Genomic DNA, 26224 nt, shown 5'->3' on the forward strand with positions numbered 1-26224 from the left:
CCCTCTTTTCCAGGCAAGAAAAGAATTTTGAAATCAGAATAAAAGGGGAAAATTCAGAGATGAAACGTAGATGGTTTTACTCTAGATTCTTGTGGTCCCCCGAAGTACATTGTGTCCCTCAGCACAGGGAGCAGAATTTCTGTTTGAATCCAACCTAAATTATGTATGACAGACATGTACTAACAGGTACTATTATGTACTAACAGCCATGGCTTATACTAACCTTCGGAATCTAAGCATCTTTCAAATTTCTGGGATAACTGATAGGTATCAAAACAGCGGACCCTGGGCTTGTAAGTTCCTGAAAGAGTAATTTGATGTTTAATTAAATAAAAAAGTTAAACAAAAAGATAACACAAAAGCATTTTTTTTAAGTATAGTGTCTTATATATACAGGCTTTACTGTGTTGCTACTATAAGTCTTCTGATCTTCCCAAAGCCTCTGTGACTGGAAAAACATACCTCTTAGTAACACAACCTTACAGCCTGGTTTCTGTAAGCACCCCATTAGCATGCAGGTTCTTCTAACAACCAGATTTGTCATACAGAATCTAGTAACACCTTCCAGTAAATCTGAAAGACCAAGGCTCCTCATGTTACTAACACCTACTAAAGGATTCATGTCTGGATCCCATTTTGACAGTCACAAAATGCAGATTATCCCCCTCCTATAAAGCAATACTCAAACAATCATGTTCAGAAGTTATTTAACATACACACACTAAGAGTAATTCAGAATTTAGCATTTAACTGTATTATAGACGGATTTGTTTTATTAGTTTTTTATTTGTATTATAAACCCTGGCAGCAGGGGGGTTGGATTAGATAATCTTCAAAAATTCCTTCCAACCCAAACCATTCTATGATTCTAAGAATGCATGTATTCTAAACAGAAGTGTTGCACAGCACCACTCCCAAGACAGCCATTCTATCACATGTTAAAAGTAAGCTTCCAGCAAAATGTTCAGTTCCACACTTTAAAATGAACTCTTAACAATTCTGCCTGAAACACTAAGTCACTCTGCACCCAAGATTACCTAGGACTTTTGGCCTCTGTTAGAGAGACTGTTAACTCACCAACTGCCATAATATACTGTCCATCTCTTGATACCTTAATCTTTGTGCTAACCGTGGGCATTTCAAAGTCTTGAATAAGTTCAATTCTTCTACGGATATCTATAAAGAAAAAAATGTGCAGAATTAGCACAATTCCATCAGTCAAAAAAACTGTAACAGTTTCCTAAGGAAGCATGTTGAGCTAATTGAGTATAGGGAATATCCTTTACAGATATTACAATTACCACATTATAAGCAGTTTAACACAGTCTGCTAACCCTAAGAAGCAGACTACCCCTGTGCAAATAAATTAGTACTCCAAGATAACTGTGTAACAAGTTATTATACAACATAGTAGCAAATACTCATTGCACACTTTCACAATTAAAGCCTTGTATAAGATATTTTACACCCCATTATCTCTATGCATTTTTTTCTTGGTTAAGTTTCTTGTATAACACTTCCAGTGATTCCAAATAGCCTTTTTTATTTTCTGTAAGAAGCTTAGGCTATAATGATGTGGTCTTGCTCTCTAAGATTAGCACAGGATCACAGAGGAGTTTATGGTCTGATTTTAACATAAGGGACAACATGGAATTCATCCATCATGTTTCTGTTACAATCCACAATCCAAATATTTAATGTCTAAAATTTAAAACACCACTGGTTATACAGTGTTCACCTGAAGCTATACGAGAATTTGAAATAACTATCTGTAGTTTAATTCTGTAGTTTTTATATTATGACTTAAGGATAAGCATGTATCAGTCAGTGTGGAGTCACTCACTGTGTATCAGTCAGTGAGGAGTCTCCTCTGGGTCTGCATGTTATGTATGTGGAGTAGCCAAGAATTGCTGAGCACCCTTCGAGGGGAAAACTCACCCACATCTTTCTTCTGTAAAGCTCTTTTCTTCCTGTCAGAGAGCCACTGCAAGCAAAGGTATACATCAGTCTTGAGCTCATTATTCATACAGGAACCCGAGAATCAAAGTTTATCCAACCATTTGAAACATAAGACATTTAGGCCGCTAATTCTTTTATTCTTTGATTATCTTCCAATTTCCCTTCCACTGATAAGTTTAACCATTCCACACCAAGACAACGTACGAGGTCGTGTTGCTTACGGGTCTGTGGACCAGCAGCGCTACAGCCAAAGGTTCACTCATGTAAACCGCATTTCTAATGTAAGAACCACTCAGAGCTCTTCCTCGGTAACGATCCCAGTACAAGAGCACATGGACCGGGGCAGCTCAGCCAGGCCGGGCCGGGCCGGGGCTCGGCCCCCGCGCCGGCACCGCGCGGGTCCGGCTCCCGCCGCGGGACCCGGGCCGGGCCGGGCCGGGCTGGGCGCGTTCCCCCCGCCGCCCTCACCTCCGGGAGGCTCCTGCCGGCGCTCAGGCTGTAGACCTTCACCTCGTTGAGGCTGGAGACCTGCATGGCCGCAGCTGCGCCCGCCTCTTCCCGGGCAGAGAGGAAGCGGAAGGCGAGGCGCTTCCGCCAGTTCGGCCTCAGCCGGCGGCGTGCGGGGCCCGGCGGGGAGAGCGGCCAGCGACCGCGGCTCTGCCCCTGCCTCCGTCTCTGCCTCACACCGGGGAGAGCGGGGAAGCACAGCAAACCCGCAGGACAGCGAGGTCCGCTGGCTCCGCAGCTCACAGCAAAGCAACTCCTCTGCTGCCTCGTCTCTGGGCGCTGCCCACGGTCCCCGCGCCCCGGAGCGCGGCGCTGCCAGGAGTCGGGATGGGGGCAGAGGGCAGGAGCCGGGCAGCCGTGTGCCCTCTCCGCAGGGCCCGGCCTGTGTCCGGACACAAAGAGCCCTGTCTGGAGTGTCCATCAGGCAGGCTGCGGCGTCATTCTCGATGGTCTTCATGTGAACTCAGGAAGGCAGGAGTTGTTCCTGCAGCCTTGGGGGAGGCGGTTAATTTTCTCACCCTGTGGCAAGCCGTGTCCGTTAGCCATGGAAAACAGTGAGTCCCAGATTTGCTGATCAGAACCTTGCTAGCAACCACAGAAAGACACATTCTTATTTCTTTGTAGCATCACTGTTGAAAAAAAAAGAAAACCAGTATCCAGAATTCCAACGATTCTTGTTCCAATTTACAGTACCAAAAACAAGGACTGAAATAATGTATATCCAGTCCATACACACGTTGAAGAAACAATGAAAATCGCAACTAAATTTTTAACAGTGCATAACTCTGGCACTGAAGCGATCTGAAGCAGTTTCAAATAAGTCTTATGCATGGTGTTCCCTGAATGGTGTATCACAATGATGATACCAATATCATGACTAAAAAGAGCTCTATTCAGGGTTGTATTAGGGGGTGTTAGAGCTGAGATTCTTGGGAGATGAGCACACCTAAATATAGGTACCTATAAGTTTAAACTAGATGTTTAGCTCCCATTTCAGAGAGCTAAGGCTTTACTTGCTTATATGTAGGTTGTCTAGTGACATTTGAGATGCCATGTGGTATCCAGGGCTCCTGGACGGGGCTGACACAAGACCTATGGAAAATCCAAACCCTTCTGCTGTGTAATCTGGAGGCAGGCAGGATGTGCAGGGACATCTCTGGTGGCACGAGAAGCTCAAGCAGCTGAATATCATCCCTGGTAAATGCAGTTAATTAAGCGTGAAGGAGTGTGGTGCAGCAGCCACTGCATGTCTTCTATAGGGGTGAGTTTGATCAGGTTCCACAGTCTGATTAGAGCACCATGAGCTATTAATAGACATTTAAAGCTGAATTGCTGAATTCACTGAATTGCTGAGTCCACAATTCTGGATATTGTAAGGAATCCCAGACATTCATGGGGGGTTGGTTGTTATGGCTTGGGATGTGCAGAAGACCTGTGTTATCCTAGAACAGCAGCTTGAAGGCCCAGCAGCATATTCCAGAGCACTCAAAAAGCATTCAGCAGCATCTGATGTCTGAACCTACAAAGAATTCCTAGAGGTGTAGAACACGGGAGATAGCAGCTTTCCTTCTAGTGTCAGTGTCATAATTGTCTAGGTAATTAATTCTGGTTATCTGTTTGAGAAAGTTATCTTGGGAGATACCTCAAGTAGGGTATTTCAATACCCTTAATGATTGTTTGGAGGCAGAGTTTTTCTCCCTCAATGTGACACCTGAAGACGTACTCACAAGTACTGAGAGAGACAAAGTCACAGAAAAGTTCATTGCTTTGGTGGATCAAAGGGAGCAGAAAGACACGTGATGATCATGAGGGAATTAGACAGCTCTGAGATCACATGGCACCACATGCAGGGCCAGCCAGGGAAATGAGCTGGCAGAGCTGTGTTACCACCAGACTGCAGCATGATCCTTGTCCCTCAGCATATGCTGCCTGCTCCTTCCCCTTCACCTTCACTGCTGCCTCATCCAGCCTAAAAATATGTAATGGGGTAAAAAGAAGAAAGTTTGAAAAGTCACAGTAAACCAAGAAAAAACGATAATGGAAAACATTCAACAGGACATTGTTTAGACATTAAAATCGTTCTTGTTTCTTTTCTTAATTTTCTTTTAAAACAATAAATAGCATAAAATATTTCGCTTTAATAATAGTAAAAAAGCTATATGAAGGGGGAAAATGGCATTCCTGATATAAAAATGTTCAGGAATTAAGTAGTGTATATTGCAGAATCCAGAAATCAAACAACGCTATGGCTTGGATTTTACCTTATTTGTTATAACAAGCATGTGTACAGAAAAACAGTCCTAAAATCTAGCACCTCTGCAGCAAGAAATTTTTCTCATCTGTTAGCACTAGTTTCAACTTACATGATTCTAAATTTAAGGAGATTATGAGAATGTAATATTTCTAAAATTAATTATGCAAAGCATTTGCACAGCTTGAGACTGCAGCAAGGATCCAGTTAATAGTGTTCTTGGTTTGGGATGGGAAAGAATTGCCTTATATAGGTGATCAGGTCTACAGTACCTCTCAGACCTGTAAGCTGTGGGTAAAGATATATATGATGTAGATACTTAAACATCAGTTAAGTATGTTTTCATTATTAAAATGTATAGTCTAAAGAAACAAACAAAAAAGAAGGATTAGACAATAATCACTTATTCTGTGAATGCCATCTCGCAGAGCAATATGTTCATTTTTTCCCATAACTTCTGGAAAACCCTTTGTCATGCCCTAGGGGACACTATGATTGAAAATAATTAGAATCATAGCAGTTATGAGAACTGAATGTTTAATTAGTCTAGAAAGGAAAAAAAACCCAAGCAAACAAAAAATCCCTATGAAATGGTTATTTCAGCTACAAATCTTCTCAATGTCTTTTTTGGAGTGCTTTCAGTACAGACTCGCCTCCTCCACACATGTATTGCTTTTTTATATATCACTAAATATGTTAAAGAGAAGCAAAGAAAGATTAATCCTTCGTTAACCTAAAGAATCTTTACATTTAGGGTCTAAGACCTTGACCTACACATTAGCTATCTAAAGCATGATTTACATGGCATCATTCAGTGTGCCTTGCATCAACTGCTTCTTCCTAGTGCTGAAGACACATAAATCTTTTAGGGGTCTTCATTCAAGGTTCTTGGAAGTGTCAAGAGCTCTGCTTCTGTGCATGACCAGACCTGCCTGCCCCCAGCATCTCAAACCCTCTCAGTTTACAACAGGTCATGTGGAAAACCAAGAGCATCCTTCTGTTTAATTTCTTGTAGAGGCTTCATTTACCTTTGTTACAGAGAAACATGAGTTAAAAATACACAATTTTTGGAAGAAAATAAGCCCCCAGTAATAGCAGAGACTGCCTAAGTATGACAAGTATTCCTAAGTATTAGACAACTCAACTGGAAGATGAGAACTGGATAACCCCCAGTGAGGGGGCTCAACTCCCTCTTGCAGAGATGCCTCTCAGAGGCAGGTACCGAGTGTATAGACACTTGTTACCTTCAGAGCATGCCTGGATTAGAAATCCCTGGAGAACATAATTTCACACAATCTGTGAAATACTCCCAGTGTCTTAACCAAGCTTAAGTCAATGTAAGACAAGCTCAAGATTTGCTAAGGACTAAAAGCCACAGCTACACGTGAAGGAAGAAGCATCACCAGGAACGTAAGCATCACTGTTTTGCAGAGTCCTGCACCGTGTATTTATTAAATGAAGCACTTAGGGAAGTCCCGGAAACAATAGTTTCCTAGAAGTCTCTTTAATTATTCCAAAAGCTTCAGACTTGCTGAAGGTAGTTAGTGTTTAATAAAAACAAATGGCTTCTGCATTATTTGCGCCAGTTTAAAAGACAGCCAGGAGATGCAAAGCTGCCCTAGTCAGAGGTGGGACAGAGCTTTTAGAGCACCAGGCGCAGCAGCGCCCTGTACTCCGGGAGGGAGCCCCGGCCCCCTTGCACCCACCCGTGGATGCGGCGGCCGCCCCGCGCCTCGCAGCGCTCCGCCCCGACCCTGCCCGGCCGCCGCTCCGGGCACGTCAGCGCCGGCAGCCGCCGGGAGCGGCGCGGGAACGGGGAGCGGCGCCCTCAGGCACGGCAGGGGCAGGAGAGGCAGCGGGCAGGTAAAGCAGCGGGCAGGTAAAGCAGCGGGCAGTGTCCCGCGGGGCCCCGGCAGCCCCTCACAGCCGTGCTGGCAGCGCTCGGGCACGGCGGGGCCCGGCGCGGGTGCCGAGGGGCGAGTGCCGCACCTGCCCTGTCCCGCGCACCTGAGAGCGAGAGCGTGTGGCGGGGATGCTCCGCGGGAGCTCTCGGGAAGGAACGGAGGATTGCGGTGTGTTGCCAGCTGCTCGCTCTCCTACCCTCATCTCTTTGCTTCGCACCACAGTAGTTGTCTCTCTATTCTTGCCACTGTTCCAGCTGTGTGGCTCTGCCGATACCGTCCCTGTACACCAGGGCTTGCCTTCCTCCAGCTCCTTCCTATCGAGCCTGGGAAGAAAAAACACGGAGGAGAGCAATATTCTGTCTTGCCAGTGGCATCTTTTTCAGCCTCTATGTTCTGCAGAGGTCTTGCTTTTATTTTTCCTTGCAAATGTCCAACAATTTGAGAGAGAATATTTATCAAGCAGAAATTCTTTATTACTTTTGGGTGGTTTGGTGAAGCCCCCAAGCTCCCCAATAGGCACTGAACTTAAAGTGCAAGGCAAATGGAACAGGCTGGGAGGGAAAAGGGGAGGAGGAAGCTTCATTTCTTCATGCAGAAACTGGATGGAACAATCCTGAGAAGGAAGGAACAGCCACACTCTTTCCGTGACATTCTGGAGAAGGTCATGTTCCATTTCAGCCTGAGACACACAACTGACTCACTCTCCTGGTGTTTCTGAAGAAAAGAAATCAGTGATCTGTTCTAACTCTTTCTGTTCTTAGGGAAGAACACATTTTGTGTGGTGCTCTTTTAGCTACTTACCTGCTTTGAGTTTCTACAGTGACCAGCAGTGAAGGGAAAATATTAGATCATGTCAGAGTTCTGGCTAATTTCTGCCCCAGGAGACAAAACAAATCTACAGGCGTGGGAGAGAATGAACACTGTGACATCTAAATCCAACCTGTCCAGAAACAGTAAATTCCATATTCCAGACTTAAAGGTAAGTGAGGAAGGGGTTTGTGTATGGGCAAAACAGCAGCAGGGATTTATCATTTGGGATAATATGCAGAGAGTAGAAAGAGACTGGTTGGGGGATGAGTTGTGTTCAGTTAACTGAAAATTGATCAGAGAGAAATAAATCATTGTGCTTGAAGCTGAGCTTCACATTGGAAGGGTAGATGTATAAGAAGTGAACATGAGTGAGATTTTAAATAACTGCATTGCATTCCATGTACAATTTGCTCCTAGTGATCAAAGTCATACAGCATGGTATATCATGGATTGCTAATGCAAAGGGAGTAGCTGACTATCCACAGCCATGGCAGCAAGACTACTGACAGAGAGAAAAGTGTTGCTTTTTTGTATGCACACCTGAGATTTATAAGATTTTTATCATCCATTGACCTTATTTTTATCATCTGTGGACCTTACCCCACTGGTGGTGGTGAGAGTCTGCTATATTGAAGGAAGTAAAGCATTTGGAGTATCTGAAGATGCCCATTTGCATTCTATTTGTTCTACATAAAATTTGTTTCTTCTCCCTTAGAATGACCCTACATAATGTTGTGCTGGCAACATTACAAGAAAAGGTTTGGCATTATGCTGCAATACCATAAATATGGGGTTATGACTAACAGTGATTCAAAAAGCAGATATTGGTCAGAAATGGCTTTGTGAGAGACTTGCTTTGGTAATAACAGAGAACACGGACTGACACCCCCTTTTGAATAAGTGCTGCTTCCCTTTGTTCTCTCAGTACATCTGACTTGTTTGTATGTGTGCATTATTTGTGTGCATTTCCAGTCATGATTTTGTTTGGTTAAAGACTATTCTATGCAGCTTGATGATACAGGACGAACTGAAAACAGGAAGAAAGACACTGCCTTGTAATCTTGAGACTACACATACTTTTTTTCCTTTATTGGAACAGGCTTTTTATGCCCTAGTTTTTGGTAAAGGAATTGCTACTATTTTCCACCAAGTAAATAAGGTTCTGCCAAACTGTTAAATTCACATGTACTAAGGACAAGTCAGTCTCCTTAAGGCTCTGACAAAAAAAGCCTTAGACAAGTTGTGCATCTTTCACCTATTTCTCATCTTTTGCACAGGTGGGGACACTGGATGCTCTTGTTGGTCTGTCAGATGAGTTGGGAAAACTTGATAGCTTTGCTGAAAGGTAAAATAGATCTTATTTACCACCTACAAATGAGAAACAGACATTGTTTTTATGGGATGGTATGTCCTTGTGTTCACCTCAGTCTGACTCAGTTCAGCCTGGACTATAACTGGACTAAAGTGGATAGGCTTTGTTTAACCCTTGTGTTGATTGTCATGGAGTTATCACAAAGAAAGGATCATTCTTTAAAATTTAGCTGAATTATATCCACAGTAGCTTTGGCAGCACAGCAATCCATTCAAGTGGCAGTGCTAGGGAAGCTGTTTCTCATAAGAAAACTGCTTTAAATGGTGGGTTGTGGGGTTATTTTGTTTTGTGCTTTTGTTTTTGTTTTAAAGAACATCCTCCCACCTCATCGAGAAACTTGATAAAACAACATTTAGAGAATGTGAAGCCCTCCCTGATCTTGTTTTGACTGAATATTTCTATTGAACCTTCTGTCCCTTTTCAACCAGATAGAGGACTTCTAAGGATTATATTCTTTTGAATGAAGTCCAGACTGCTCCCTCTCAGACTTTTAAACTCCTTAAAAACCAGAGTATTGACTCATATTGCACCAAACCTACTTCAGCAAAGACTCACATGATCTCCTTGCTGATAATTACCAAGTTCGCCTTTTGGGACAAACTGACCTGGGCATACAAAAGAATAATGTAGTACAGCAATCTCAGAAAAAGCCAGGTTTTAAGATACTTTATGGAACAAGGTAGACTTTGAGGCAGTGAAGGTATAAGCTTCTGGGTTTTTCTGCTTTGTTCTACTTTTTGCTTTGGCAGCTTACCTAGTTTTGGTCACACATATGAATTAGCTCTGGGTCTTTTTGCCTTTTTTTCTCCCAGTCTGGACTGATAAGCATTTTCTTGTCTAAATATGCTCAATCCTTTCACAGATCTTTGTGTGGCAGTTGCAAAGAAATACAGAAACCCTGATATAAACTCTTTGCATTTATGCTAGGCAGTTTAGGTAAAAGTTGGTCTGCTAGAATACATTTCTCCATAGCATTTTTGTTTTCTGATTTTACTAGTGCTACACAAGGGTTGTATTAGAATGATTGCATATGATAACTCTGGGTAGCACACAAGACTGATCTTTTAGAATCATAGATATGATTCATATCTTGAGTTGAAATGGACCCATCATCATCATTGAGTCCAACACCCTGCTCCTCACAGGACTACCTAAAACTAAACCATACAGATTTTTCAGGACTTTTAAGCAAGACAGAGCAACTTAATTTATGAACAAAGCCAACTCCATCATGACCCTGCCAAAAATACTGCCCCATATTCTTTGTAACATGTTCCAGCTTCTTCTTCAATTGCAGAGATTCTTGAGGAAGTGGAAATGGGAGCAAATTTGGGGGGAGACAGTGCCCATATCTGCTATGTGTTCTAATGGAAAGTGTTCGATGATCCTTGTGGATCTCTTCAAACTCTGAATATTCTGAGATTCTGTGTCTCTAGTCAGGGTAGGAGATAGGAAGCAGCTGTGTGATCTGGGTTTGAGGGCTGCCAGAAATCATCGGAACTGATTTTTCAGAAAGGCATAATAAATTCCCAGCTTTGTGAAGAATTAGGAATTCTGAAAAGTGCAGAATCCATGTAAGAACATGGAGGGCAGTTAGAAGTGAAATGTCAGTAGGAGCTCCTTAGGCTCACTGACTCCTGTTATCTTTGTCTTTACTTGGCAGCATGATACAGCTGCTTGTTCAAGCTGAACACCACTTTACTCCACTAATTGTCCCTTTAATGCCAGTAATGACTCTTACCCTCTGATGGGCTCTAGGCACGGAGCAAAGGGGTCAGTGAGGCCCTTCCACTGTAATCTGCTGAGGCAAGGACTCTTCCTGTTTGTCTCATTTACCTGTCAAGATAGGTAACCAGGAAGGAACAACAAGACTTAAAAATAAGAACAATGTTTTGAAAAATAAGAAAAATGCATTCTAGTAGTAACAGAGAATAACAATAATCAAAGGTATTAGCAGACTGAATCCCACAAGGACATAGAAAAGCATTTTGCATTAAATAAATGCCTCAGGTTTTATGTCTAAATTGTGATTCAAGGGTTAAAATGCCAAGCACTCGCACTTGGTTGAAGTAAATGGCATCCAGAGGATTTCAAGCCTGTTCAGATGACCTGAGCATTTATGTTCCAGTCCTGTGAAAGAGCTGCCTGCTGAACTGTTGCTGGATAAACACAGCTGCCAGTAAAGCCAGGCAGTGCAAACCTGTCAGCGCTGCCTCCTGCCAGGACAGCAGAGAAGGGGCAAGAGTTTGCAGGAGCTATTGTTTCCACATACTTTTATTATTTATTTACACAGGGAGGAGGAGTGTTTTTCCATGTCATCCTGTGGTAGCATGGAGCTCTCTCAAAAGCTGACGGTCTCCTGGGTCACTCTTACCCGGGGGTTCTCTCTGGTCCTCGGTCAGTGGCATACCTGGGAGTGGCCTCAGATTGCAGGACTTCTGCTCCCTGCAGTGTTTTGGAGGCCTGGTGGGTAGCACCCTTTCTTTCCAGCATCATTTAAAGTGTTAGACTTTTTTTTTTTTTTTGGAAGCTAATGACATTGCAGCCATTGCAGAAGCAAAATATCAGAGTCTTAAGACATAATAATAGATTAAATTGAGTTACTCCCTTTACAGATTTTAATTACTACTTCTTGAAGCAGTTTTGCTGAAACTCTTTTTATAATGCATAATTTGATAATGATATTTGCTCAAGATGGGATTCATTTTATCTAAAGGCAGGGATCTGATACTTGGTTGTGAAAACTGCCCATTGTTGGATGTCAGTGTAGTTAGTGGGGCTCCTCCAGGGGTCTGATTCCTGTCATTTACCCCAGATATCAGTGGCATGGAGGGGATAGGTTCTGTCTTTGCATGGGAAATATATTAGGTGAGTCAATCCCACTTGCATTTCACATAATGCAATGTAAGGCACAGAGGCTAAGGCAGGACTGGAGAACATATCTCTGGCACAGTGTATCCACACAGTGTGGCTGTATCCTGCTGCAGGGACCACAGGATGTGTGGGTGGGAAGGGCAGGTACCTTGCCTGGGCAGGTAGGACTGTCAGGTGCACACACCTGTCCCACCCTCTGTATCCACGGAGAGAGGCCAGAGCTGTCTCCCACCTGTCAGGTCAGCCACCAGATGCACTCAAGAGTAATGAAAGCAGCTCAGGTCCTTTGGAGAAACTCCTGGTTTATACACGTCCCTGTGAACTGCTTTCTCCATAATGTCTTTAGCCTCCTGCTATGCTGGTTTTACCAACTTCTGTCCTGTTACAAGTTCTTTGGGCACTCTGAGCATCATGAAGGAAACAAAGAACAGCTCTATCTACAAGCTGATATTTGCAGAAGTGCTTGGCAAGGTTGCAATTGTCAGGGAACCTTTGGCTGGATCCCTCAACCCCCCTACAGCCTGAGTATGGGCAAAATGTGCTGTGCTCTAACAACCCTCAGCTGCTGGTGGGTCCCTATGCGGCTGAAGCCAGGTGGTGAAAAACTGCAGCAGCTCTGAGAAAGGGATGAGAACTGGAGTGATATAGATTCCTCCTGCAGGCACTCTGAACTGCATTTATCCAGGGTCATGAGAAGAATGATTTGGGTTGAAAGGGTACTTTAAAGATCCTCTAGTTCCAGCTCCCTGCCATGGGCAGGAAAGCCTTTCATTAAACCAGGTTGCTCAAACCTCTATCCAACCTGGCCTTGACTGCTTCCAGGGACTGGGCATCCACAACTTCCCTGGGCAACCTGTGCCAGTGCCTCATCACTCTCACAGTAAAGAATTTCTTTATGTCTAGTCTAAATCTTCTCTTTGTTTAAAACTGTTGCCTCTTGTCCTGTCACTATAGGCACTAGTAAAAAGCCTCTGTCCAACTTTCTTATAGGAGCCCTTTATATATTGAAATGACAAGATCTTCTCTTCTTCAGACTGAACTGACCCCAAACAGCACAAATTTTGCGTACAGTATTCTTGGCAGCATCAGCAATCTCAGACTTTTCCTACCTGTCATAGGACTGGAAAACCTTTCCCAAGACTCTTAAGTTTCTTCACAGTAACAAAGATAGATGCAACTGCTTTGCAGCACATGAAAGAAAAATCCTCTTCTCTGATGTTTTCCAGGTATGTATACCTGGCCCAAAGTCCCTTTTCTGCTCTTGAAAACCATAGGATTGATCACAACAACACATTGTTCAGTCACGTAACACAATGTCCAAACACTGTAGATGCCCTTTCAGTCTCCAGCTCATCTGCAGCTGTAGTCTCCCTCTCAGTAAGGAAAGAAAGAGAAATGAAGCAGAAATAAAGCCTGCTGTTTCACTCCCTGTCACAATGCCAAGGATTATGTCCACTTCGTGTCTCTGCCAATTTAATGATCAGGCAGTAACCTTGTAGCTGCTGGGTTTTATACAAGGTGTAGTCAACCTCGGACAGTTAGCAAACTGCAGGCCAAATTCTGTGAATATTTTTGAGTGCAGAGGGATACTTAAACAACCAGAAAGTCTTGCAGCCTGTATGAAACGGGTACTTTGACTGGAGACAGGGGGAACTACTGCTAGAGTGACTTGATGAATCCATTTCTTAAAATGGGCAAAGAATAAGTGGCACAGTGGAGATTGTGTTCTCTAGGAGGGTCTCTGTACAAATCGCTACTCTGAACTGGGCAGAAGGGTTTGAATCTAGCCCTCCTACACCTTAAAGGAATGTCTTGTCCACCATGCTAAGAGAGAAGAGAGAACGAATCCTGTGAAGAAAAGAAATAAGAAAGAAATTCCCCATCAAGCAAGATAACACTGCTATTTTGCCCTGAGTATTTTATGAGAACCTTTTCTCAGCGAGCCCTAAGAATTTCTTTAGCATCCTATGGAACAGATCTTCAGTCAGTGTCTGTATGTAGCCTTCTTTGCCTTCATCACCTTGGGGGTTTTAAACATTAATTTCTTGCCTTTCTTGCCTTCTGGTTTCTGCTATGCATATAATGAGTGTACAGAAGACTGAATCTTGATATTCTGTAAGTCCAGAGCACAGGCAAAATGACATTACCTATGTTTTTGCAGAGATCAGTGTATTTAGAGGTAAGACATTTAGTTCTGCATTGTCCTAGATTTTTGTTATCATTTGAATTGCAAATTAACCTGCTTTGCTTCAGAAGTGTTTTGTTTGGTCATTTCTGTGTTTATCAGATCACTGTGAAACTGTTTTGTAGTAATTTTGTTTCTTCACTAACAAAGTTTCTTTTGTTACACTTAAGCGTCATAAAGAAAATAGCCCAGTACATAGGAGAAGTTATGGAGGACTCAAAAGATAAAGTCCAGGAAAATCTTCTGGCCAATGGAGGTAGGTGCTGTGAATGTGGGGGTTTAAATGCATTGATGGTGCTTTTGCTTGCTTCAGAATTTGAGTATGTGGAATTGAAACCCTCACACTTCAGAAAGGACAACCATCAGCAACATTTTATAAGAATGTGTCTAGCCTGCTCCCATTTTTCTCAGCAGAAGCTAACTTTGGAGTGAAGATGAAAGTAAGAGACATCCTTGTACATTCCTAACATGATTTAGCACACCTGTGCCCTGCCTGGGCTTGATTTCTTAAGGGCACCTAAATCTCATTCTGTATGGTTGTATGACAACTGTTGTATGACAACAATTTGCATTGCCCAGCTATTCTGGAAAAATACAACAAAATTGGATGTGATATGCATGCTGATTACAGACTTACAGCATGATGCTTTTGGATAAACTAAGAGTGTACAGTCCATCTCCCTTTGTCTGCAATGTTGTACTTCAGACTTGTATTAATAAAGGATGGGGAGGAAGTTCTTTTAGAAATGTCGTTAAATAATATAAAACTGATGTTTGATGGGTGCAACTGTTCGAGAAATACAATAATCCCATTTACTGTGTTTCAGGGCTAAAGGATAAAATGAAATGTCTCCAAAGTATGTTGAGGACTGATGGTTGTGGTGTTGTTACATGCATGCATTTGTGTATATTAGTGCTAGACACAAGTCTTGTTCTGGTTGTAGAGATACAGTGATCAGGTTACGATGGATTTCTCAAGTAACAACCTCGTAGCTTGATCACGATATCCCTATGACTTGAGAAACAACAGGTTTCATTAATTTCCTTTGTTTCCCCTTTTTACACCATTTTTTCCCCCTATTATCTCTGCATGTGTTTTATTAGAAAGATATGGAAATTACTTGCATGTGTTACTAATTTCCTCTCTCTGGGTTTGGTCATCCAAGCAAATCATATTGGATTAGGACATTAACCTTTTTAAGATTACTAACTGCATCTTAAAAAAATGAAGTCAGCTTTAGTATATGAGGATTCCCCTAATATATTCCAGTGTCAGTCTTCATAAGCATCAGCAACTTTACTGGACCAATTCTTCCTCCTTCCCTTTCTGATTAGTAAAAGAACTATAAAGTTGAAGACTTTCTTGAGGCTGTGAAATCAGAAACAAAATTATAAGACATGATTTCTTGTTGTGTGGTCCTGTTTCATACTATTTGACCATCCCAAGATGGTTTTAAGTAACACTGACTTTGGCTCACTTGTATATAACCCCAATAGCAGTTTGGTAGTAGCTGTGTATCTAAAAAGTCTTTTTGCTAGCTTTTTAGGAAAAAAAAATGCAAAATAGTAAAAAATAAAGCCCTTTTAGTTTCATGAACTTGCACACACACACACACACACACAGATACTCAGCTTTCCAGTGTACAACAGCTGAAAGCAGCCACGTGCAAATTTCTCTCTTATATAGGGAAATGTATGCTTGTGTAATATAGAAACTTTTAATATATCATAACAGCATAAATAACCTTTCTTGAAATTTAAGTAAAGCTTTTCTTCAAAGATTCGTACTAAATTCTCTTCCATTTATGGAAATGTTAATCCTAAATGAATTATAAAATTTGGTAAGTGGTGGAATAACTCCATTCTTTATAGTGAGCCCAAAACAAAGCAAAATGGGAAGCATAACGATTTTGAAGAATTGAGTGTTTTGGAGGGGAGGTATTTAACACTGTGTTTTAGAGCTGGTGTGTAAGTTAGATTATGAGACATGCAGGCTATGGGTTCCCTGGGCAGCTGTGAGCTGGTAGGAATCATCTCTCCTGGGTGGGCAGCTCTGTGAAGCCATTTAGACATGACTCGACAGATTCCATAAATGAGGGATGCCATTCCAGGAGCATCAGGGTGCTGGGGCTGCTTGCCATTTTAAACACAGCTCTGCTAGTGTGTTCACAGTAGTTTGTGTCATCCCCAAGATCAGGCTACTTAACTAACCTGCACCAGTGCCAGCTAGCACTGGCAAGCTCACTCCGGAGTGAGCTTGGAAAACTGAGCTGAGAACTCATGCTGTGCTCAACTGCCCAACATTTGGATGCTACTGAGATTCAGGGAATGTGAGGATAGAAAGGACATATGAAGTTCTTCAGGGAACTTTTACATCTCATCAGCTATAAATTGGTTAGTGTCTGTCTTTAAAGAGCCTGTGTCTGCAAAGCCTAAGCATACGAGCTTAGAAGAGAGGCAGCAGGGTGGAATCCTTGTGTTGTGTACCTCGTGCTGAAAATGCTATGTGAACTTTGTTGCTGAAGTATTTTTGACCTCTCTGCCTTCCCCACAGAGATCACAAGCAAGCATCAATGGAGAACTGTGCACACAGCAGCTATGTCATAGCTCTCCCAGTCTTCTGCAGTTTTGCCCCTTTTCTGCACCCTCCCTGTGCAGGATAATTTGCTCATTCCTGATGAGATATTAGCAGGAAGGATTGGATCTTTGCCCTATGTCCATTGAATGTGGGGGACATTGACACAGCTGTGGTTTTGGAACAGGGGGAAAACACTGCCATGGCAAGTGCTCTCTGCCTTCCAGGCAGTTTATCTCTTGCTAAGAAGCCTATTTCTCCTAACATAAGATTTTCCATGCTTTGGAAATCTAATAGGGTAAACTGACTCTGTTGTGGGGTGAGAGAAGCCCATGGAAAGGATAGTGCTCTCTTGCCAAGGGTATTCAGTATCACATGAGAGTGCAGAGTACCCTCAGCCTGGTAGTATGGCAATTACACAGTTTTTCACATTCCTTCTCGTGCATCTTGGTTCAAAAAGTTTTCCCCTAAACCTCAAAGTCCAGCCCAAGAAATTGTGCTCAAACCTTGCTGTGGGACTGAACTCACTCCCTGAACAAGGCAGCAAAGAACACTGAAGGACCCCAGCATGCATGTCCTTTTACTTGGCACCTTGAGCTTGTTTTGCTCCCTATCACCCTAGGGCAACTTCCCAGACATTCTCCATATTTACCCTCCTGGTCTGGAAGGAAGCCCACCCTTTATGTGACAGTGCTTCTGGCCTCTTTGTCTAGACCTTAAGACTCTGTCTGCTGCCTTCCCCTTGTCTCCCTAAATTTCTGGGGGGCAGTCCCAGCCTTTCTCATTGTGGCAGGATGCATGACTTTACCCCATCCTAGAAAGGTCTGCAAGAACGCTATGTAGTGGTAAGTTCAGCATCCAAAGGCTCTCAGGACTCAGACAAAGAGCTGTTTGATTTCATTAGCTGCTGGAGGAGAATTCTTTATTTGGTACCATAATGTACTAAGCCTTAATGTTTCCTAACATTAAGAGCCCTTGATCTTCAACAGTGAAACAGGAAAATCTTGTTCTAGGAGCTGGGTGTTGTATGTGTTCATTTCCCCTTCATTCTGTGAAGAAGCTATTGGTCCCTGTGGTCTGAGAGTGCTTTGTTGTGGGGGTTGCATGCACAGGTCCTTGCTGTGAATTTCTCTTCTTGGATGCTGTGACTGGATTTATCTATTATATAAATAGTCTCTGTGTGAAATGAGGACCTCTGTGTGCAAAGTCAATGAGGAATTCCTCATCGCACCTGCATTTGTTTGATTTCTAGTGAGCACTTGACTGAATCACAGAGAAGTGACATCTGCTACGGTCTTAGTACCTTTGATCAAGCTCTCAGCAGCCCTGAATATTACTGCTGATCCTGGGCACAAAGTATTTTTCTAATAGCTGTTGCTGAGATTAAATTCAGGCATATTGCAGAAATCAAGATTGAGATTACACAAAACTGTTTTTACTGTGAAGAAGAGTAGCTGTACACTGCTGTGTCCCACTGATACAAATAATTTTACACTTTTTCTGTACTGTTAGGTGTAAAGCAGAAAAGATTTTTGGTTTAACTTTTAACTTTTGGGGATGTTTAGGAAGTTGATTAGATTTGGCATAGGATCTGTGCATATTTGATCAAGATCAAATCTCTGTAAGAATTGAGAAGTAGGCTTCTGGTTAATGATCTAAAGTTAATCAAAGCTATGCCTAAGCTATAGCTGGGGACTACTCCCCAAAGCTTGACCTGCCATCTGGTACATTATCTGCTTTCATGCATCTCTTTGTATTTTCAGTTGACCTAATTAGCTACTTGACACGGTTTGAGTGGGACATGGCCAAATACCCCATAAAGCAGCCACTGAAGAATATATCAGAAGCATTAGCAAAGGTAAACTGTACTCCAGATTTTAAGATGTCATCATGGGGAAGCATGTCTTTTGGCTGGTTGTGATCCCTCCTCTCATGGCGGGAGAGGAGGCTTTGCCTTTGGTTTGAGCAGGAACAAACTCAGAAGCACACACTTTGTACTGCAGCAGTTGATATTATTTTAATTTCTACTGCAATAATAATGATATATCTATTGAAACCTATCCAGTCTGTAAGTATATGGCACTTCATCAGATTCACTAGAGTACACTGATATGTTTTATGCACTTTAATCTCCTTCATTGTATTTTTTTTTCATATACTGCCATATTATTCTCCACTTCAGAGGTGTTTTTCATGAAATTGTTAGTCTGACATTAAATCAAAAGTCTTCAGGCTGAATAAATTATTTACACTGTCAGTTCATTCAGAAAGGGATGATGTGTTTTTGTTCAGTGTAGGTAACAAATAAAACCATGAACTTGCCCCTTAGATACAGCTCTAGCACTCCAACAGCAACAGCAACAGCTGACTGAACCCTACTTCCTGCAGAGGCTTTTGCCCCAGGGAAGCACTGACCTCGGCTCTCTTTTGGCCACAGGCTGGTGGTTTTAGGGGAGCTGGCAGCTGTTTCTCTGTGTTAAGGTGGTAGTTGTGGGACAGAGGCAAGAACAAGGCCTCAAGCACTGCATTGACTCCCTTTTTTCACTCTTTGTTTTAGCAAGTGACTCAAATAGAAACAGACCTGAAGACCCGATCAGCTGCATACAACAACATTAAAGGAAATTTGCAAAGCCTGGAGAAGAAAACTATGTAGGTATTTTGCACTGGGGATGCTGTTGTGTGGCTGAAATGTGGGCAGTGTGTGCTCACACCCTTTGTTGTGTTCTTCTGGGAACAACTTTTCCAGCTTTGGGACATGCTGAGCATTTAGAGACCCAGTGAGAACAGGTGGCAGCTGGTGTGGTCAGCATATCTCAAAATCAGCTCAGGGAGACTGAAGTTCCTAATAGGATTTTATTGACAGTGTGAGCAGGCAGTCTGGGAAGAAGTCAACTATTTTGCTCTGATGGGACTTCAGGGAGTCAGAAATTAGATGAGCTGTGCCAACTGGTGGATTCCTTTGCCTTATGGAGCTGTGCCATATGTTCTGAACAGCATTTGCAAAGCTTCCATAGGAAACAGCTCTGTCTTGCTTGATCCTGCACCTCACTAGCATCCCAGTTATATTTTTGTTTTCTTTTTTCCTTCTGCTGGTTCAGGTAATGCACTGTTCAGGCTTCCTAAATGTTCTCTCTCCTGTCTTCATCTGCTTATAGTCTTTGCCTATGTCAGTGCTAATACCTGGGGTTTTTTCTAGGATATCACTGGGGAGAATGATAAAATCCAGTAAGTAGCAAATTTAAAACAACTTAGATGATATTGTATAAGCCCTCACCCAACACATGCTCATATATGCTAGTATTTCTACTCACGATTGGGCACAGGACACAGGTGGCTGCCTGACACTGCAGCCAGCCAGGCTGGCAGCCTGCTGGCCAGGGCTCCAGCAATGTGAGGAGGGAGAAGAATGGAGACCTCATGGCCAGGGACAATCTTCCTTGTCATCATTCCATCTATCTTTAAATTCTGTCAACTCTGGTGTCCACCAGGGCCAGATAGCTTGGGTTGAACAAACATCTAATAAGTTACCAGCCACTTAGTTAATATTTACACTGGCCCAGTGAACCTCAAACCCAAAACTAATAGTTTAGGTCCTTCTTCATTCCTGCCGAGTGGCAGGGAGGGCAACTCCTCTTCACACCTAGTGCTTTCCAGCCATATACAGCCAGCCTTGGCTATCTACATGTCCTAGGAATTAATGTGATCAGGGGGGTTTAGTGTGTGGAGACATCCTGGAGACATCCTGAAGGTCCCACCTGTGCATGAGACTGCTGCTCTCGCTGCTGTTCAGCAGGAGGTGTCTCAGTGTGCTGGTCCACAACAGTCCAGGAATGCCAGGTTGCTGTGATGGCTTAGGTCTGTAAGTACTCTGCCTGCAGCATGGTCACACAAGCAGCTCAACAGGCTTCCTGAGAGAGCAGGTGCTTCCCACAAGATGTGGCGATGACTGGGAGCAGATGTGCACTTCCCAAGTATTTACACCCTTACTGTAAAAACAATAGCAGCAGAATGGTGCTAAACCCTAAACCTCTAAGTTTAAAGGGCATAAACTGGCCTCCTGCTAGTCACCAATATTATGTCCTTTAGTATTAATTACTTTTTGATTCTTTTAGTTGCAGTAAAAATAATGAAACAGCCATTTAAGAAGTGTAGCCCTGTCCTTTAGCTACCTTCTTCTAGGCCTTCTTCTACCCCAGTATATGCTATTAGCATCTCCACGCACAGCACAATGCCTCCAATGTTCCACTGCTGAGTTCCTGCTACTGTTATTTTTACTTTGTCTTCTTTTCTAGGGGAAATCTGCTGACCCGGACCCTGGCAGACATTGTGCACAAAGAAGACTTTGTTCTGAATTCCGAGTATCTTATCACGCTGCTCGTCGTGGTGCCAAAGTAAGGCAACAGTGTGTGCACACACCCCGTGTGGCATTGAGTCCCAGGCCTAAGCACCAGAACCAGGTGATACTGGGTCAGGTTGGGGCAGCTCATGAGACACAGGTGAAACCTGCTAGCACAAAAGAGGGAGACAAAGACTGCATCAAAGCTGGAGCACGACAATTGGCATGTAGGTTCTTCATGGTTATGAGTGGGTTCTCAGTCTCCTGATAGGAATAGTATGAGCTAAAAGAAAACCAGATTTTTACTGCAGCATAGCCAGTTTCTAAAAGGAATTAGACCTTTTCAACTCACAATCTCTCTCTGCTGGCTGTGCCTTTTTAAGTGGCTATATGTAGGATGACTGCTACCAATGGCGAAGTTACACCATGTTCTCCTCAGAGCCCTACACAAAACTTTTCCTCTCCATATAGCCCTGTCCCAACACACACGTACAGCACCATCACTCTTCTGTCTCTGAAAAACAGATTGCAAAAAGCTATCTGAGGTGTTTGTTGACTTCATTATGTGAGTTTATTCACACTAAAAAGAGATTTCTCTCTTTGCAATCTCTTACCATACCCTTGTTCCCTTTCTCACAGGGCTGACATTCACCATGAGTGCAGTCTAGCACCAGATCAGCTCTGGGATTGCACATAGCAGATGTAGCACCCATGGACCAGAGCAGCTTGTGCAGGGGTCCTGGAGCATGGGACACTGTGTGGCAGCCTAGAAGTATATGCCACATTCTTCTCACCATCAGTTTCCTGATATTGACCCTTCCTCAAGCCAAGATCCAAGGTGAAGACAGAGGGTGTAGCATTGAGGGAAGCACCTCCTCAGCTGGTGACTAGGAGCGGAAAGGATAGGAGAGGCTTAATGTGTCTTAATGACATAACCACGCATAAGGAGCTCAACCCTTCTACCCCTAAGTTATTAGCTTAATTAACTATATGTATCAACATTTGCTTTCCAGTATATAGTATTTATTTACTGTGCTTTGTTTTGTGTTGCTCAAAGGTCAAGCTACCTACAGTGGCAGAAGACCTATGAATCACTTTCAGATATGGTAGTACCTCGCTCCACCAAGTAAGTGAAATTCCAAATTAAGCTGTGTTTGTTTCAGAGATCCCTGTCATGTTTCAGCCCCTCAAATTGGTGGATCCTAGAGGAAATCACTAGTCTAAATGCATAGGCTCCACATTAATGTATTTGCAATTCAAATACAAAGTAGTTTGTTGAAGGAAAGTACAGATGAAAGAAAAAAAGGTCAGTTTTTTTTACAATTAGCTTCCCTTTTCCAGTAATTTATTTCTATTTATTTTCAAACAGGCCATTGCTTCTTTTTGTGTAAAACAGACAATTTATTACATTAATTGAGGTATAGTTCAGACATATGTAATCACATGGAGCTTTATGGAAAGTACTTTATAAAAAGATGAAACACTAAATCTGCATTACTAATTGCTTCTTGTCGCATAGAATAATTCAGCATACTGTCATTTGCACTAGCAAAAGCCATAATAACTCATCCTTTCACCTTGGGTAAAAAAATCATTCCTATGAAAATAAAAAGAATTGCAAAAGAGCAAGATAAGGTAGGTTAAAAAAGGCATGAGGGATTTGCCATGTCAAATCACAGCAGTGGATTTCCCTCCCACAGAATGATTGCTGAGGATGCAGAGGGAGGACTCTTCACTGTGACCCTATTTAGAAAAGTGATGGATGACTTTAAGGCTAAAGCCAGGGAGAACAGGTAAGAAGCCCTGACTGCTGGGCAGGGCAGGCTAGCAAGAGATGAGGATCAGGTGAGGCTTGTTGGGTGTGCAGCATGCTGAATCCATCACTGGTTTTAGGACTTCTTGACTGCTTGGGTTTCTGTTGGTCCTAAAGCCACTGAGAAGGCAGGGTGGGAAGGAGCTGTGGTAGCAGAATCAGTGATCCTGTTCTTTAAACTCCAAGTTACAGATCCTGGAATTGCCCTTACTGCTCTCATTCTGCTGAGAGCAGGAAGCTGGCTTTCTGGGAGTGACTTCAACTCCTACCCTCCACATACTTTGTTAAATGGCTAGCAACTTCCCATACCTGCTTCTCCTGGGGAAAAAGAAATGAGTGTGCATATTGCCTGGACTAAGGCTTGTGAGAGAAAATGCCATTCAATTGTAGGTTCATGGTTCGAGAATTTTATTATGATGAGAAGGAACTGAAGTGTGAAAAGGAAGAGCTGATGAAATTAGCTTCCGACAAGAAACAGCAATATGTAAGTAGCACCTTGTGAGCTGGTGGCCCACATAGTGGCAGCGTTTGCTACTAGCATGCCTAAGCACCTCTCTCAGAAATGGCCTTACGGTTCCAGCTGTCTCTGGTGAGCTCCATTTAGCCCATAAAACTGAGGCATGGGAAAAATAACAATGAGTTGGCCAAGGTCACTTGAGTTTCTGATAGACTGGGAGCCACTATCAGGCAGCCTGGGAACTATCCTAGCAGCCCATGATGGCCTCAGTGGCAGTGTTGGCTATGGACCTGCTTCATTCAGCGAGGGGATCAAAGCACTGTTCTGGTCTCACAGGGCCCCTTACTGCGCTGGCTGAAGGTGAACTTCAGTGAAGCATTTGTGGCTTGGATTCATGTGAAAGCCTTGAGAGTTTTTGTTGAATCCGTCCTGAGGTGAGTAAACACAGAGTGCAGGCAGAGATTCCTGGGGAAGTCAAAATGTACAGCTCTCTTCCTGGTGCAGTTCATTTGTGGGAGGAACCCTTACACACCTTGTTTTGTCTTGCTCGAGGTGTGTGCCTTACTTAATTCCAGGAGCTCACAGGAGACAATACAGATGTCCACAAAAAAGAGTGACATACGAACCTGATGAAAAACGATTTTTTGGGGGCACTTACAGGGAAGGGGAAAACAGAAAGACACTGTTTAGCTGACTTTTGGCTTCAAAAGGAAAATGCTTTCCAATAAGGAGGCAGTGTTGTTTCTGCAACACACCACCAGTGGGCATGCCTGGAGGCTGAGGAGGGAGGGCATGAGCAGACAGCTGTGGCCCTTCCCAGCAGATGTTCATGTATGTTGTGTTCCGAGGTATGGCCTCCCTGTGAATTTCCAAGCAATGCTGCTGCAGCCAAACAGGAAGTCTGTGAAGCGCCTGAGAGATGTCCTGAACATGGTCTTCAAACACCTGGATGAAGTTGCAGCAGCAAGTATAATGGATGTATGTATTTGGACTGCAGGTGCACATGCTGTAGCTTCTCTCAGCTTAGCTGAATGAACACTTCCACTGTCCTGGGGTTAGAACATGTATCTGCTCACATCTTGCAATTATAGGAGTCCTGGATGCAGCTCTAATCCCAGCTGATTACAGACTGGATTAGGGTAGGCTCAGATTACAATGCAGATGCAGAGAGATTGTTTATATTTTCTTTTGAAGCATCTGATGTTTACAGCTACCAGAACAAAACAGATCTGTTCCTTTACATAAAAAGCTTAAAATCTACTATAAACATTCAGATCAACACAAACAAGAAAAATTAATTTGGAACTAAATCCTAGGACTGTCACACCTCTGTCCTCTGTAAAAGGCTGTAATTTATAAATAATCTATGCCTTCAACAAGCAGCAGTACTTGCTTTCTCCTTCCCCATATCTTGAATTGCAATTCTAAACAATTTAGGCTAAAGCAGTAAATGAGCTAGCAGGCCTTCAGAACAGCCTATAATCAGCAAGCACGGGTTCCACTGCATAAAGGGAAGACAGAGATGAGTTGCTGTAGAGCTGAAGCACGCAAAAATGCTACAAGTTCAAACAGCACAGGCATTCTCAATGCTAATTACATTAGGCAACCTGAAACAAGAAGCAGAGCAGATTCTCAGCAGAATCAGCTGAGTGGTGAATTCCCACCTTAAGCATGGCACATACAAAGCTCCATTGCACCTGTGGGAAAGGAGCACAAAAGCAATCCCCTGGAGCTTGGAACTGTGCAGGTTTACTGGTACTAAAGCCGTTACTTCCTTTTGCAGCCTGGCATGGACATCCCTGGGTTACAACTGAGTAATCAAGAATACTACCCTTATGTTTATTTCAAGATTGACCTCAGTCTTCTTGACTGCAGTTAAAGAAGAATTGCTCAAGCTTCATCTATTAATTTTCAAGACTATCATGTTACTTTAAAACAATCTTTAGCTGCTGAAACTCAAATTAAAATGCAGATACTGTAGCAGGATGATCTTCCTACCACTTCTAGTAATTTTTACAGTGACTACAATAAAAGTTATCTCTTATTCATAGTTTTACAAAAACATATTTCAGAGGCAAAGGTACTATGGTAGTATTTATTTTTTTGGTAAATTACAAAGATGGAGTATCTACTGGACTTGAAATAAAACAATTTAAAAAGTATGGTGGCTAATGGATCTACTAGGTGTTTCTAACAAAGCAAACTTAAAAAAATCCAAACAGAAAAAGTAGAAAGCATCAGAGCAAAGCCCAAAGTTCAATTAATTTAACAAAAAACCCCAAAAGCTTAAGAGGAAAGATCCTCAAAAGTGCTGTGGGACTTATCATAATATGATTTACAGTCCTCAGTACTCATGAGTTTAGTTTTTGCAAAGATATTTCAGTTAGAACAGTTCCATTACAGCTCATCTGCTGGGATGATTTAAGGGTTGGAGCACATCTCCTGCACAGAATCAGCAGTTACTGCTGGCTGCCCATGGTTCTGACGCTGCCTCTCATAGGGATGAGCTACGGGCAATCTCTTACAGATGACAAATACTATGTTATTTCCTTGAAAGAAGGGGAATCTTTCAGCTCTTTCACTCCTTATTTATAAACAAGCTGATCACATCAGGGTCACTTCACTAGACACCAATATACAAGACATGGAGAGCAATAAAATAATAGTATTTTTATTAAAAAAGCAGCAGTAAACATCCCTATTCACAGTCCTGATTCCCCTTCCAAAGGAAATAGCAATTTCAGATCAAAACAATGCCAGATGGGAAGTGAAGAAATATTACTCTATTTGCTGGAGACAGCACCAGAGTGGTTTTCTATTAGCACCTGGAAATCCTTATGCCCTAAAACAGATTAGCTTCATCACTAATCCAGGGGAAAGACCAACAGCTCCCAGCATCACTCACTGCAACAGCAACCCATTTCCATTGTTTTAATGATCTTATGAAGCCTGGCACAAAGAAAGAGAAAGCCCCTGAGAAGGAATAGGAAAAGGAAGACTGAAGACCATTTAAACTGAGATTGTCCATCTTATCAAGCTTTAGCCAAACTGTCAAGATCTCACAGCAAGGAAGTGGTTTAGGACTCCTCTCTGTACAAGCCTCTCTATTATACAGTTCACTTTCAAGAGTCATCCAAAATGGGACTGCTTGTACTATGTGCACCTTTCTTACTCTATACAA

The 26224-nt window shown here is 42.7% G+C and overlaps 2 protein-coding genes across 5 annotated transcripts in view; one reads left to right on the forward strand and one right to left on the reverse strand.

Moving 5' to 3' along the window:
* NOL10 (nucleolar protein 10) overlaps positions 1–2774 on the reverse strand; it is a 50081-nt gene extending 47307 nt beyond the window's left edge. For 2 of the 3 annotated variants that reach the window (XM_053973894.1, XM_053973893.1), the window contains exons 1-4: positions 2428–2774; positions 1939–1984; positions 1078–1176; positions 224–301 (exon numbers count right to left, since the gene is read on the reverse strand). In XM_053973894.1, coding sequence (XP_053829869.1) covers positions 224–301; positions 1078–1176; positions 1939–1984; positions 2428–2493 — 289 coding nt within the window. In that variant the 5' untranslated portion in view covers positions 2494–2774. Of the gene's footprint in view, positions 1–223; positions 302–1077; positions 1177–1843; positions 1985–2427 lie in introns of those variants that run through there. The other variant, XM_053973895.1, reaches the window with a different exon arrangement.
* A 3736-nt stretch (positions 2775–6510) lies between these two features.
* Positions 6511–25205, forward strand: ATP6V1C2 (ATPase H+ transporting V1 subunit C2). 2 transcript variants are annotated; one of them, XM_053972522.1, is made up of 13 exons: positions 6511–6580; positions 7383–7600; positions 8709–8776; positions 14033–14118; positions 18201–18295; positions 18995–19086; positions 20730–20828; positions 21831–21899; positions 22474–22566; positions 22977–23070; positions 23380–23477; positions 23892–24021; positions 24827–25205. In XM_053972522.1, exons 2-13 carry the CDS (start codon positions 7472–7474, stop codon positions 24920–24922), a joined length of 1149 nt encoding a protein of 382 aa, XP_053828497.1. In that variant the 5' UTR covers positions 6511–6580; positions 7383–7471; the 3' UTR covers positions 24923–25205. The 2 variants fall into 2 exon arrangements, with proteins under 2 accessions (XP_053828497.1, XP_053828498.1); XM_053972523.1 differs by lacking the exons at positions 6511–6580; positions 23380–23477 and having other exon boundaries at positions 6633–7600; positions 24827–24915.
* The last annotated feature ends 1019 nt before the right edge of the window (positions 25206–26224 follow it).

The sequence above is a fragment of the Vidua macroura genome, chromosome 3 (genome assembly GCF_024509145.1).
Source record: "Vidua macroura isolate BioBank_ID:100142 chromosome 3, ASM2450914v1, whole genome shotgun sequence".
NCBI classification, from domain to species: Eukaryota; Metazoa; Chordata; class Aves; order Passeriformes; family Viduidae; genus Vidua; species Vidua macroura.

Coding starts and splice junctions, on each gene's coding strand:
- ATP6V1C2 (XM_053972522.1), top strand. CDS start 7,472: ATGTCAGAGTTCTGGCTAATTTCTGCCCCAGGAGACAAAACAAATCTA. Junction 14,119..18,200: donor AAATCTTCTGGCCAATGGAG/GTAGGTGCTGTG, acceptor TTGTATTTTCAG/TTGACCTAATTAGCTACTTG. Junction 20,829..21,830: donor CTGCTCGTCGTGGTGCCAAA/GTAAGGCAACAG, acceptor TGTTGCTCAAAG/GTCAAGCTACCTACAGTGGC.